The 15,971-nt window shown below is 37.5% G+C and overlaps 1 protein-coding gene across 1 annotated transcript in view; it reads left to right on the forward strand.

The window, feature by feature from the left end:
• The window catches only part of LOC108978931 (putative mediator of RNA polymerase II transcription subunit 26), a 30,905-nt gene extending 17,998 nt beyond the window's left edge, over positions 1-12,907 (forward strand). The window contains exons 2-4 of the mRNA XM_018949450.1: positions 11,143-11,577; positions 11,728-12,061; positions 12,127-12,907. Of these exons, the coding sequence (XP_018804995.1) occupies positions 11,143-11,577; positions 11,728-12,061; positions 12,127-12,552 (1,195 nt within the window). The 3' untranslated portion in view covers positions 12,553-12,907. The remainder of the gene's footprint in view (positions 1-11,142; positions 11,578-11,727; positions 12,062-12,126) is intronic.
• Positions 12,908-15,971: the final 3,064 nt, after the last annotated feature.

Below are 15,971 nucleotides of genomic sequence, written 5' to 3' on the forward strand. Positions count from 1 at the left end.
GCGAGAGTATAAAATGTTCGGTGACACCCGAACTTAGCCCTTCTTTACTTGTTACGAATAACTTTGAGCACATAACGCATAACACTCAAATATTATTCCTTGTTGACAGTTTGGCGGGTCAGGTGGAATTCGGAGTGCATCACACCTCGATAATCGAAAGAAACTATCAACATAACTTTAAAATTTTGAGTTGTTTTGACGTAGTTTTTCAGCTTTATAGAGAGAGCTTCAGATCCAAGACTCATCACCAGCAATAATACGATTGATGACATCCTGGTAGTCGGAAAGCTTTGTCTCACAGACGTTAACTTGATTGATTTTGAAACCAATCGTTTATTTTCACTTAGGCCCAAATGATTGGTTTTCACTGATCCTTCCGATATCCCAAAGATGCCAGTAAGATCTGACCAATTTTTTCATTTATTGACGTATTGATCATCAGTTGATGTTGATGGCCGACTTGAATATGGTTCATTTTTGAGTAATTTGGACCAATCAAAAGCACTTGTGCGTGACAAACAATTATCACTGAAGGCCTTTTCCAACATTCTGAACGTGTCGGTACTGAAAATTTGGCTCCGCACACAAACTTCAATGGATCTTCCTTGTTTAATAATTTCAATCGTCGTAAAAATCGCTTAATGTATTTTATGTACTTCTTAATGACAAGCGTATACTAAATACTAATTATTATTTTGAAGTGGCATTTCGCACAGATGTCACTGACAGTCATACCAATCTAGAAGAACAAAATTTCGACGAATAAGTTTTCTCGCAAATTTTAAATTAAAAAGTCTTACAGAGTAGAATTTTTTAAATACGAACATTATTTTACATCTATGGAGAATATTAGGTAAAATACTCGGAGTCTAACAAACTTTAAGGTTTGTAAAAGTTTTCAAATAACTTGTCAAGATGCAATGACAAACCGAACATGAGCTCAAAATGTGCTTTTTGTTTTGGGTATTTGTCTTCAGAATTTCTCTAAGTCGCTTCAGAAATTCTTTTGTAAGCCATAGACGGGAGGAGACCTAATGTATATGCCATATATATTTTTTTGGTCTCTTCTTAAAGTTAATTTTCAATGTCAATAAATAGATTGCAAGTTCTCGCAGTTGAAAAAGTAAAAGTTATATATTATATTTTCATCATAGCCTACTCAAGAAGTTAGTGCTTATAAAAAAAAACGCAGCCAAGTGCACAACTGGAGTCACACGATCTCGCAAGCAATTTTAGTTAAATTAAAAAAAATAATTAAAATTAATTCACGCATATTTATGGCTTTCATCGCATACCGACGCCGCAACAAACGGTACAATTGTTAAGAACAACTACAACAAAAGTTTTCAGCGGAAATCCATGTCTTTGACCGCTAGTTAAATACACATAATCATTACCAGCAACATAAAGTCAGAGTGAATATACAATTGCAATATATATTTACGTATAAAAATATTTATTTAGTTAAATACGAGAAATAGTCGACATTAAGCGGACGTTCATTGACCGAGACAGCATGTTAATCAATAAGTAGTATGTCTGAGCTGACGAATGTTGTAATCGAAAACTGGTAGCCAATGGGGTAAAAAGCTGCAAGTTGACGTAAAACACTGCATTGTTTTGATTTACTATTGCTGCTATAATGCTTTAACGGCGTAATACCTAATTGAGTCCATTACATGCAAACGTGCGGATGAAAATAGTCAAATTTATAACAAAACCGCCGTTAACACGAGAGCGAAAAGAAAGTTTGCAGAGGCGGTAACGCTGCAATACTTATGACTTGTTAATGCAACTTTTACTTTCATGCCACTTGAGTTTGCGGCCACAAAGGAAGCGCACAGCAATAACGCCGCTAATGTTAGCAGGTGTTGTTTCTGGTCCACTTAGAAAGTTAATTTGCGAATATTGGCTATTAGACAGAGTTTCAGCTCCAGATTGCTTTACAACTACGGCTCTTGAAAGGCGAGAATGTTTCGAAGATTCCTAATATGATTAATGTTTACGTTGCCTCGGCTAGCGACAGCAGAGATAGAACGAATGTTGTTCTAGCTTATTTCTAATGGAGTATTGAGATAATAGAATTGACTTTAGTCCATAGAAAAGCTTGCGAGATTTTTTTTTATGCACAAACGTATATATTTCATATCTCTGGCAGCAATCAAAGTGCTTCAAAATGGAGTTGCAGAAAATCAGCATTTATAAAAACTAAATAAAGTTCGCCGATTTTCACCATTATTACAACTATTTATTCAATTACATAAAGGGATGACAAATTCAAATGGATTGCTTTCAAATAATAAAATACCTGTCCATTTATAGGTCAGGACAAAAGAGCAGCCGAAAACTTAAATTAAATGGATTGGAGGGAAACAATCAAAAAACCACGAAAAAGCCGTTCTAAAATCAAGGTGATACACATCCTTTTGTCGATATTCGTGGTTTGGTAAATCACGAACTTTTGGCCGTTTTTAGGCGTTTGCGTAAAAATATCCGTCAAAAACGACCGGAGTTGTGGAAGAACAGTTCAAACACCATCGCATCGAGCCCCTATTGTTGCCATATTGAAAGCCAAAAGCGCAATAAATACCATCGATTAACCATCGTGTACACCAGATTTGCCTCCATGTGAGGCAAACTGAAGCCTTAAGAAACTCGTAGGCGCTTCAACAGAAATCTTTAATAGCGTTCTTGGTAACTAATCAGTGATTTAACCGATAAGATTGTTTTAGAAATCTCAATTCACTACTATTCTAACCATTCATTGCTTTACACTTTACACTGAAACATCGAATAAGTAATAATATGCTTACATCGAAAATAGTTCTTGAACAATTAATAATCATACAATCTGGCGGCGTTAATAAACAAAATCCCATATAAAGGAATAGAAAGTACATTCGATATTTATGAAACGACTTAGGATACCTGCCTTTTGTATCAAAACCATCCTTAGGTCCCAGGTCGTTGGACTTCAATGAATGGTGAAATTGACATCCTTTTTTTAAGCCAAGTAAATGGCAGCCGATCTTGCCTTATTGACGATCTAAAAGTCAATTCTTCTGCCGAAAATTTGGCTATACATCTCAAGCATTAACAAAGCTCACCATGCTATGTACTTTATTCATTAAAAAAATTGTCTAAACAAACTGTATCAGATTAAATTATATAATTTTATCGGATATCAAATACGGTTATTTATTGAATCTATGTATCTATGTACATATATAAATAAAAATGAATCGCCAAAATGTATGTACGCTCATAACTTTCATACGATTGAGCCAAATTTGATAATTCTGTTATTAATGTGGCCGTTGAGGTTCAAGGATGGTTTTTACGGCAAGAAAATTTCGAATAATTTCCGGGAAACCCCTGAAAACAGCCCTTCCTTTTTCCCATACCAACGAACGAATGTTTCTTTGCTAGTAATGCTAAGAGAACGGCTGCACCAATCTTACTGGATGGGGGAAGGTTTAAAAGTAAAAATACCTTATACCTTTCATGAGGAAAAGTCGAAAAATTGGATAGTTCCAAAAAAGTAACTCTTTTCCATACATACATATTTTTTTTTTAATTTTTGTTTGTTTTGTTTTTCAATATTTTGATTTGTGAATTATTTGAATCGTTCAATTTCTGTCGCTTGCTTTTTTAATTCCGGCTATTCAAAATAAAAATTATTTAAAATTATTCACTGAAAACTTTACATAGATACATATGTGTGTTTCACGTAAAGTGATCAATTGAAATTTGTTACGGCGTTTTTTTTGCGAACCCAAGGCAAGGCAAGGCAAGGCAAGAAGCACTGTCAGGATGCGATGCTATATGTACATGCGGAATTATGGATCGCGGTCAATCAACAATCGATCATCGCGATGTCATGGCACAGCTTTTCAAACAAAAGTCATGATGTTTGATGGTGCTGTTGTATGCTAGATGTACTCTGTTGAATGGCAAAAAAGGGGTTTACACGTACACATTCTTCTTTGGATGGTGGTTATCAGATCAAATTGATGAAATAATTTCTGCGGAAATTCAAACGTTGCAGACAAAGATCCAGTATTATTCGAAGTTGTGAAAACCAATATGATTCATGAACCTTTCGAACATTACAATCCCTTTTCGGTTTGTATGGCTGACAAAAAATGCACGAAACACTACCCACGTGCTTTTCTTTCGGAAACACAAACTAGAAATGATGGATATCCACTCTATCCGCGAAGCTCAACCAGCCGACAATGACAGAACATTCGGCATTTAATTTAGGAGAATGAATATCGAAGTTGACAAGTCATGGATTGTACTATAATATATTCACCACTAATTCACATTCAAAACTCATATTAATGTTGAGTATTGCAGTTTGGTGTAATCGATAAAATACGTTTGTAAGTACGTCACTAAAGGAAACAAGAAGGCGGTTATTGGTCTTGAACGAGATGAGATCAGCAAGTATCAAATGGGTCGATACGTGAACTGCAATAAAGCGCTTTGTAGGATATTTACTTTTGCAATTCATGAACGTTTTCCGACCGTTGTGTCTGCAAGACGGCCAAAGGGTATATTTCAACTCAGAGAATACAGTACAGCCAATTAAAACATTGCCAGCAACAAAATTAACATTTACGAGTTTTTTCTTAAGAACATTGCTCTATTCGGAAATATCTTGACATACATGGAATGCATCGTCGAAGAAATAGCTACGCAGAAAGGAAGGCAAACCAGTAGATTAATATTCAGGTGTGTTCTCAACTAATTCTTTAGGACGAATTTATACAATCCACCCGTAAAATGACGATGGTTTCTACCTTCGATTAATGTTCGCGGTTAAACTTCATTTGAGTCATTGCGAACTGTGAATGGTACGGTGTGTACAAGTTTTGGCGAAGTAAGCCAGCGAACAAAAGTAACATAAATAAAATAAATAAAACATTTTACATCGTCTTCGCTAAAAATTGGAAATGGGTCAATTCGGCTTGATACTTCCGATGGTTCGATATCAACTCCATCCGCCGTTTATCAATTCATGAAAGATGAACTCATCACGAATGTTTATCCGAACATTGGCCAAATTATAGTAACTACGATTCTTTAAGTGCACGCGCAATGTTAGCTGCCAAAAATACCGATGTTGTTGACTTAAACTGGAAGATTCAAAGTCAAATTCCGGGAGACTTGCGCTCATATAAATCGATCGATCGTATTGACAATAAAGACGACGCCGTGTGTTATCCAGTGGAATTTCTAAATTCTTTGTGGAGGCTTCGTATGCCACCGCATCATTGGCGTCTGAAAGTTTGATCTGTCATAATTATGTTTCACAATCTTCATGGACCGAAACTGTGTAATGGAATCCGACTGATTGTGATGCACCTATCGAATACAAGTGGACAGAATGCTTGATTCTACGAATTCCTTTGAGTTCTGATGATTTTCCATTTCAGTTCAAACGTATTCCGCTTCCAGTGAAAATTGCATCTGAGGTGACGATCAACAGGACACAACTTGGTTTGCCAAGTTTGGAAGTTCTTTGTTTTTCATACGTGGCGTGCTCACGAGTTTGCAAACCATCTTTTCTGTACACCGAAACAGAAACCAAAAAATGTGCTTTATCAGCAACGTTACATTGGAAAAAAATTAAATGATAAATTCAACTTTCTTTTCATTTTAAAACACATAATTTCACGCAGGACAACGGCTGTGGGGTCAGCTAGTATTATATAAGTTTGTTTTTTTATTTATTTATTATTTTTATTTTATTTATTTAATCAGGAGTTTCATRAAAGATGGCGCACCCTGTAAATCACGCTATTTTTTTTTCATTTCTATGATCTTTTTTTTTTTGTTGGCAGACGTGCGAATATGCGTAATAGTCTGTTAACTTTGTTGCGGCTCATAGATACATAAATTATAAGCTGCGACACTTTTTACACGTTTAATCATTGTCTTCTATAGTTTCTGATTTACAATCACTAATACGCTTACGGCTACATTTATACACGCCCACAAGTTCGCTGCTTAAGTCTTTAGTAAAATGCAAAACTTAAGAACCATAACGCATATTGCAACACATTTCCCACGCATGTGCGGCATAGGTACGTTTTAAACTAAAGAGCAAACTTTATGCCGCCATAAATCTCGAAACGCTGAACTCACACAGCGCACTTGTTGTCGTAAATCTTTACATCTTTACAACCCAGTTGATGAGCTTACATTTGGCGTTTAAATAAGCGTCATTGCCGTGCATTCTCAAGACAAACGTATGTGCCGATATGAACCGTAAATTTTTCACACCAAACAACGCTGCCATCATCATTGCAATTTGCTCACTTTATACAGACACACATGCATACAAATACAGCAGCGTCTATGCGGCTGCGCCAGCATCGAGAAAGACTGGCTGAAAGTCTTCAGCCCACATTTTAGAGCTTTGCTAAAGCGCGTATATATTTGTAGTTAAATATAAACATATGTGACTGTTTTAGTAGCTTCTCATACTTGCATTTACCTATATTTGTTGGGGAGTCAGTCACATGTTGCACCTTCCGCTCTGCAATAAAGTTGGAAGCATGACAAAAAGTAAAAACAAAATATGTCTAGCGGTTATGGTGTGTTGTAGAAGCCTTGTTCATATCTATAGAGTATTTTTTAGGGTCAGGCAATTCAATATTTTAAAAGAATTTCGAGCATATGGTCATTCCGACTGTGTCTTTTGAAAAACTTCGGTCCAATTTTTCAATATTTTTTCCACAGCATAACCAACTTTATCTCGGCAATAACGCCGAGCATATTGGTTTTCGGTTAGAATAAGATAACTGATTTATCATCAGGTCAAACGATGTCAAATCGCATAACATCTTAAAAAAAAAAGATTTTATATGCTGTGTGGCTTCGAAACTGAAGCCATCCATAATGTTACAGTCAATGGGGAATACAACAGACCCATCAGTAATGCATTTTATTGATGAAGCCATTCAGCCAGAAATGAGCACCATCGATGAAGATGATTTTTCGTTGAAAATCCGGATCATTTTCAAGTTCTTTCTCTGCCCAATTTACGAACATATCATTATTGTGTTCAAGCGGCTTCAGTTTTTGCGTCAATTTGATCTTGAAAGCAGGTTGGCCAAGATTTTATCGTCAAAATAGCCACAATGATGTCACAGAGATGTACAATGCTAGAGAACGACGTGTGAGAGACTGGTGTGGGTCTTCCTCAATTGATACGCTAACGAAAGCAATATTCTCGACACTACGGGCACTTCTGTCTTGTCTCACTGGCACGGGAACATATTTTACTGTGCCTGCGGATTAAAATTTTACGATTATGACGGCCATAAATATGACTCGTTGTTGGATCGTATATCTTTCCATGATGAAATGGCAAACTTTACTGAAGAGGCGTGTTAAAAGAGCGGAGAAAATTAAGGCGTCGCGAGTTATATGCGTTGTAGTTCTTCTTGAAAACCACTTGTCTTAAAAAATACCCTTTATATACAATAAAATATATATATGTAAATGTAGGCAACTAAAATTAGTAACGGTACATTTACAGAATTTATTGTTTATGCATGCACACATGTGTTGCGCATAGAAATGTAGATATTGAAAGCCATATTAAGCTCGCGCTGCAACTCCTGTTTTCGCCGTTTTGTACTCTCAATGTGCGCTCATTCATATGATGGTAGCATCTTCAATTCTACGCTGTGTGTGTGTGTGTGTGCATATGTATGAACCCAATTGACAGTGAAGCTCAAATGTAGCACAACATGTGCGAGAGCGTCTAGCTGTGCCAGTGTCACTTCCCACTATTTATTAGACACTGCACACTGCGCCACAACGCCAGCACCGACCGCATCGTTTTCGATTGCATAATCATATCGACGACCGCTTGCATCCTACTCAACGTGAAGTTACCATGTTTATTTGCATTTTTTCTTTTTTCACTTCTTTCTTCTTCTATTTGGACTTTCTGCGTTTAGCTTTTTGAAGCTGTATAAGTGTATGTTTTGTTTGTTTTGGCGCATCTTTTGTGTATTCGTAATTTCGACTTGTTCGCTTGCCGATCTAACAGGCTGCTGCTGCAGCTCCAAAGTTCGCTGCGCAAATTTTCCCGCGTACTTTTTTTACTCTGATTGTTTTTGAATTTTTCGTATGTGTATGTGCTCAACGATATGTACAGTGATGCTTATAAATATGCAACACAATCGTGTATATTGTTATTTTTATTCACGTATGCTCTTAAACTTTATTTAATACCTGTGTGTGTGTGCGTGTATGTAATTCAATTGTTACTGAGCTTCTTTTGTGGGGGATTTTCGAAATTTTCCCATATCATAAAGTAGTTTCATTGATTGCATAGTATTGTATGGATTACAAGTATAAATAAAGCAGAAGATGCTCTTCAAGCCAGGATGAAGTTTACGAATGCTACAAGAAATAATTATAAAATACAATATCTGCAAATGGAAGTTAGTATATAAAGTGGTTTAAAAATTTGCTAACTTTTAGCTTTTATTTAAGGTTAAGGGGTTACATGGGTTTCCATGGATAAAAAAAACAGCCTTTTCTCAATAAATTTTTTCTCATAAAAAAATTAAATATTTTATTAGAATTTTTTATTGTTACAAATATACACTATTAACAAAGAAATTCTGAAATTTTTTGAAAAAATATTTTAAACTCGGTCATTGCGATGTCATTTCCGGTGACCCCTTGAATAAAAGATGCGCCCGCGTTCTAAAGTTGTTGTAAAATTTTATGACATAATAAAAAAATTCGACTTTTTGAAACCCGTAAACCCATGTAACCCCTTAAAAATTCTCTGGGGGTGCGCGATTGTTTTACAACCTGCTTTGATGCTCCTCATAATAGTTTTCCTGTCAAGCACTAATTTGAAACATTTATTTTAGCACCAATTATATGAAGCCTAGGTCAATTTCTCTCTACCGACTATTATTTTGTGGACCCAAATCTTCATAATACGTCGAAGTCTAAACAAATAAAAGCCAATATCATTTAGTTTTGTTATTGTTTTCGTAAATTTTTTACATGGTGAGAACGGCAATTGTACGCTCTCATGTGACACACTTTGCACAGTGCTGTCGCATACCTTAATAATGCGTCCAACACGTTCTTCAGATATTGCTATAGAATCAGCTATTTAGATTAACTTCTAATTGCGGCCATCTAAAAACATTTTGTGGATTTTTAGATGTTTTCCCATATAACTGCCCTTTTTTACGACCACTTGGTTAATCGTTTTCGGTGGTCATATGACCTGAACAAAAACCACCAACGAAAAAACACTAACACGAAAAAAAAACACTAACTAACAGTCTATTGTTTCAACCAACCTTTAAAGTAGCTGTACCGTCTATGGCAGCGAGTCACTCATCTGCCTTTTTATTTACCTTAACCGAATTGGCACTGCGGATAGCCTTATTACTGTTTGACCGTTCACTAGAATTATGGTTTCTGGACTTGCTTGTTAGAGTAGAAACCTACTTGACGCCTTCGGTTATCCCCACAATTTTTGCTTGAAAAACTGATTGGGTATTCATTTAGTTTGAAGCTACCATCTACGTATGGGTTACTACAGAAGAAGCGCGTTTCTGTTCCTATTTCACAATTTGATCTGTCATTTATGTAGATTTTGCTTTTGGAACTGTCATTCTTAGAACTATTAGTCGGGAATGAAAACATTGTGAATTATTTCTCATGGATCTTCTTTTGTCAGTCGCATTGCCAATATAGCCCGAGCTCATTAGCAAGGTCAAATATGATAATATGTTAATAACGATAATGAGTCTGGCTCCTTTCGTCTGAAATCGTGAGTCATCTCGCCATAAGCATTGCCTCATACTTTACTTGAATATGCATTGGCCGGTTATCGCATATATGGGACCAAAAATAGCATATTTGATCGCTCGGTATAACAATTTGGGAAAGTCTTGCTCCCGCAACATCATCAATTCTTATTTCAAATTCCATTAGGCATTGAAAAAAACTTCACGCAAGTTCAACACAAAAATAACTTGTCCACACCCTAAAAACAAATTAACATTTGAATTATACTTTTCTCTTTTCTGATATATTCACGGCCATAAGCCGTCATTACTTTCTTTCACTGCATGAAATTTGTATGCATGACATTTATCCTGGTATGCCAAGTGCACAAAAATAATTTAGTATTTTAAAAATGCTTTGATAAGATGTTACGTGACTGCTACTGGTTTAGTTTTTTAGTTGTGACTTCGGAAAAATTTTTCTATATATTTTCGATTCATCATAAGTGTTTTTAGCAAGAAAAACCTTCTAATAAATGCTAATCCTCTGTTATTCTTAGACGATTTCAAATATATGAATATAAAAAAGCCAACCACATATTTCGAAAAAAATTGTAACTTTGAGATTATAAAGAACTTACTATATTATATGATATTTTGCTCGCTAACCAGCCATATTTGCATAATGCATGGTTAGTAGTTATTGACCAAACGCAATTTTTGATGTACAATTTACTACTGCCATCACTCGAGCCCTTTCGAGGCTCCCTACCTTTTTAAAGAAAAAATACAGAAGTCTAAATTTAATGAGGAATGTTTATTATCATTCCAAATAACATTTCTTGGCATTTATGTTTTTTGGATATTAGCCGCGGCAACATCTCAGATGGTTCATACGTTGAGTCCAATTTTCCGTGACTCGTTCAAGCATTTCGACTGGTAACTGGTCACCATTAACGGTTACGTTCGCACGGACATCAGTTTTGAAGAAATGTGGATCGATGATACCACCGGCCTACAAACCACATTAAATCGTTGTATTTTGGCTCGAAAACGTCGGAATTTTTGAAGAGCTCATAGAGCTGAAAAGGGATCATAAACATTTACGGTTTTATTTTTCGTATGCATTAAATTGTTATATGATGACCATAAATTCGAAAAAAATATAATTATTCTATTACAAAACCATAAATTTCTTAACACTTTGCTTTTATTATTTTATAACTATTATATTTAGAATTTTTTATTTTTCATTGTTATTCAACACAATAATTACCTAATTTGTTGTTGGCTATATTTTATATTTACACAAACATAATGTGCATTATTCTATGTTTTTATTTACCAATTTCAGTTTACGACTTATTCTGCTAGTCTCCGCGACATGCCTATTGGGCAGCGTGTACTCGGCTGCCAGCAGTGATGTGCTCGCCTCAGCCACTACCGCTAAACCGCAAGGCTTCGCTGCACGCTCCATTGAAGCGACCGATGAGGAGGATGAATTCGAATCGCAAGCGCAGACGCATTTAGCTTACCGACAACAACAGCAGCCACAACAAATACAACAACGTCAATTGTATGACTACAGTCAGTCAGAGGAGGATCAGGAGGAAGCGCCACGACAAATCTATCAAAGTCGAAATGTGAAGCAGCAGAGTAATTACCTGAAGCAGAATAAGAAACCACTAACCAGCGAGGAGGAAAGCGAAGAGGAGGTAGAGGAGGAGCCGGACCGATTGTCACAATTGTTGGCTAAGTCGTCGTTCAATTGCAACACGAAAAACTCAGGGTCGGTTGTTGGTTTTTAGATTTTTGAAATAAATATTTTATTTATATTTTATTTGACGCTCCTGCAGCTATTACGCCGATGAGTCGCTCAACTGCGAAGTATTCCATTACTGCCAAGACAACAGATGTGTATAAGAGACAGCTCCTGCAGCTATTACGCCGATGAGTCGCTCAACTGCGAAGTATTCCATTACTGCCAAGACAACCAACGCCATTCTTGGATCTGTCCGGAGGGCTTCACCTTCCATCAAATCCACCYCATCTGTATGCCACCATCGCATGACAATATTTGCCAGCAATCGTCGAAATATCATATTGTCAACGATTACCTATACAAACCAATCAATCTTCAGGAACACCAAAGTAAACCAAATGTGACCTTGCGCTACTCAGAACGCTACTATCCCGAGAACTACTATGAAAATGAGCGTTACGAAGATGAAGAGGAAGCGCCACGTCAACGCGTGAGTCATCAGCGTCAACCTGTGAGTAACCAAGGAAATTGCTATAATTGAATTATTATAATAGAATACATCTTTTACATTACCAGGTTCAAGTGGGCTTCCAGCAGCAGCAGCAGCAACAGCCCATCTACCAACAGACCCGCCAACAAGTGCAGCAGGTGCGCCATCAACCAGTCCATCAACAGTCACAGCCTCAACAACAGCAAACAACCGCTTACCGCAAACCAGTTGCCACCGCAACAACGACTCAGCCACAGCAACAGCAACCCATACAACAGCACCCAATTCAACAACGGCCCATCGCTCAAACGATCGCTCCACTGGTTACACCGAGCCCTTACAGATTCTTCACGGCTGCATCTCCCCTGCAACATGCCGTGCCACAGCCACAAGTTTACCGTACACCAGAGGAGATTAACATTTCACTATTACAGCGCCGCCCACAGCTCTTCGTCGCCACCTCGACGCCGCGGTACTATGAGGACGATTACCTATACGAACGTAGAAAGTAAAGTTGCTCAATTTAAATCAAACTCGCTATCTTTCTCTTCAACTGTAGTTTCTCCACACTCTTGCTTACGGTATCCATATCTTGTATTTATCTTGTACAGCAATTGCAATCTGAATTGTATTCAAAGCGCAAATCGAAGCCTTCGATCCTAATCTAGCTTTAAACATTAAGTCTAACCAATTGTAAACAATTTTTAATTTTACTCTTTCTTAGTTATTTACTGTTATAATATCTATGTATATGCATGCATATAACGAATTCGAAAGTCGTCCCAAAAATCGAATTATATGTGTACCTTAATATGAACAGTTATTTGTACTTTTGTAAACATAAATTAAATTAAATATGTGAAAATATTGAATTTCTATAATGCTTCTGGGTTGTTCTGGCTGGTGTAACTAATAAGAGCCGTAAGAGTAATTCAATATTGCCTTGTACATTCGCGAGGACGGCTACTGTAAAAATTTCGACCGTTTTCGTGATTTTGTTCTGACCGCGAATGCAAGCGAAAAAAAGGAAAAGAATTAATAAATTATTCGATTCTTGGTTTGGATACTGGCGAAACTTCTCTATCATTTTCTTTGATTGTGACTGTCAAAAATTGTTTTGACGAGCCCTAGTAGAAATTACTATCATTCCGGTTCACTGGATATCCAATTATGTAAATTAGCTGAGATAGTAGGATCGTTCTGAAAAAACCGCGCGACATTAGTAAACTTTAAGCGTGAAGAGTGGGACCATTTCACAACAATATTAGACACTAATTATGACTGTTCTACAGCATAGACTAAGGAACAGACGAATCAGTGAGATTGATACGTAAAACCAGCTCGGAGGAAAATGAAAACTCCCCTTTCTGGGGTTCACAAGTTGTGATCTGTATACGTCTACCACCATCGCCACCACAGAGGCTTTCTATGTGAAATATTTTTTTTAGAGTTAAAAAGTTGGACTTGAAGGAAACATATCGGCTTTAAAGAGAGTCTGATGAGAAATAAATCATTGTTTGTGGTTTTTTTGGCTAAGTATTATCGGGCCACCTTCGTATGTAAGTATCTATGCATAAATGTACTCCGCATGAGAACCAGTTTCTCACCTGTGTTGGCCCAATAAGCAAGTGAGCTTCAAGCCAACGAACACATCGCTTATCTTACCCTCAGAGACGTTTGAAAAGACTCCCTTAGGGGGTTTCGATGAGTCAAACTCGACTTAACATAATTTCCGTCTTCGTCCTTGGAGTGCGTACTTTTGAGACATATACGTCGAATCGTCACATCAGTCAAATGCAATTATTGTACTGGTTGGTGCCACTTCCCGACGTTTTTCAGCCTGCGCAGCACACGTGCTGCAGGAGGAATGAAGAGCCCGAAATATTTAATATAATATATATCAACAGGATATCGATATCCCCACCAGAATTATGGGCACCTGTAATAGCTCGCCTGACATTACCATCTTAGTGGTGGTCTGATAATAAGAATAACCTGGCGAACTACAATCGCATCAGACCGTGTGTCCATTATGAATTCGATCGAGAAACTTCCTGACTTTATTTTTGCGGACAAACCCATCTTCATTAACTTCAACAAAGGTAACAGGGTCGTTCTTCACAGAATTTACCGAGAGCGCCTTAACTGCACTACCCATTCTTTCGGTCGTAATAGTTGACGAATGTCACTTCCGTAGCTGCTACCGCTCTCTTCATCTCGGCTGGAAGAATCCGGGAACTCCGCCCCAATTTCCCAGCCAAAGCAGCTGTTTTAGCTATTAAGTGCGACACCTTATGCCATATCGATCCCTGAGATTCCCGAATAAGCGATTTAAATTTGGAGATTCGGCAATCAAATAAAAGCCTTGTCTGATCCGAAGAGACATGATAACCAATCTATTCAATGGACATGCCTCCTTGGCACTAAGAAGTGCGCGATTGTTTAGCCGGCAGTTCACATTACACCCTGCGACAGACAAAGCCAAACGATGTGTTACCGGACGATTGCGCAAAAAGAAAAGCCGCATCACTTACTTTCACCGATTAGAAGGTTCGAAGTGTCATCAACAAAACAAAATTCTCCAAATCCATTGGTCCAGACGGAGTAACATGCTATTGCTATAACATCTAGGCTCGCTAGGAGTAAGCTTCCTAACCAAGATCTTCAACCACGCTTCAACTATATAATGTGTAGAAAGTCGGAAGAGTAGTCCAACTTCTGAAACGTGGGGAACGCGCCAATATGGAGGAGTTTTATCGCGCGATAGTGAAGACACTTGAGGCCTTATTACTGTCGACATTCACTTACCACCTGAGTCTAACAAAACCAGCATGGCTTCTGCAAGCTGCACGTCACCACCACAGCAGTTAACTGTGGCTCTAGGTTGGACTTGTCAAACGCCTTTGCCACACTCAAACACGCATTGTTACTTGAGGTCATTGAACAATCCACTTTCCCTCTAGGGTTGAAGAGGGGGACTATGAACTACCTGAACGGTCGGCAGTCATCATACTGGTTCCAGGTAAAAACTCTAAATTTACAAGAATTAAACCGGGGGCTCCGCTGGAGGCAGTCCTCTTCCCAACACATTTCTACATTTCGAAACTCCCTCAACTACTAGAAGGAATTTCTATCAACTTGTGCTCATGCGCATGTGCTCAAAAGCCTTTACCACCTTTTCTCTGCAAGAACAGTCTCCCCCTCTAAATGCACAGCGACCATATTCACGAACTGGACGAAGGAGTACAGACTAGACATTAACATTGCAGTCGTGACGTTAAAATTCTGACTGTCAATAATCCTAAGATTTAAGGTGTAACACTAGACAGCCTCTACGTGACTGTCCTCCTTGACTCCTCATACGACAACTGCCAAAGTACAACAAACATTGTTGGCAACATACAAGGCAATCGGCTGGTCCTAAGCTACGCCGCACCAATATGGTCGCCTGGATGCATTGAAACACAGACGAAGAAGCTTTTGACATGTCAGAACACTGCACTCCGGAATATAACGGGATGCTTCTTGATGTAGCGAGGACAGTATGCTTCTGGTTAAGGAATATAACGAACTTCTCTACAAGCAGTTTCTGCTGGCATGTTTTCGTGCGTGGCGCCATTAGTAGGCGATCTAGGTAGTTAAAGGAAAACTAATTTGTTCAGTTTTAGTACATAATATCTTTCACCGGTATTACATATATATGCCTAATAAAATGTTTCCAGTATTAAAATTTTTGCTAAATTGAATTTCAAAATTTTTCCTAATTACAACTTAATGTCATATTAAGAGTGGGTCGGATAATAAAAATAACTTATTGAATGAAAAATATTTTTTTTATTCAATAATACTATAGTGCTTATATACTTCCAAATTATTAAACTACCCTAACAAAATTAGAAATGTCAAGTGATAGCAGATGCTTTTGACAGTT

This window comes from Bactrocera latifrons, unplaced genomic scaffold, assembly GCF_001853355.1.
Source record: "Bactrocera latifrons isolate USDA-ARS-PBARC rearing strain unplaced genomic scaffold, ASM185335v1 scaffold_13, whole genome shotgun sequence".
Classification (NCBI taxonomy): Eukaryota; Metazoa; Arthropoda; class Insecta; order Diptera; family Tephritidae; genus Bactrocera; species Bactrocera latifrons.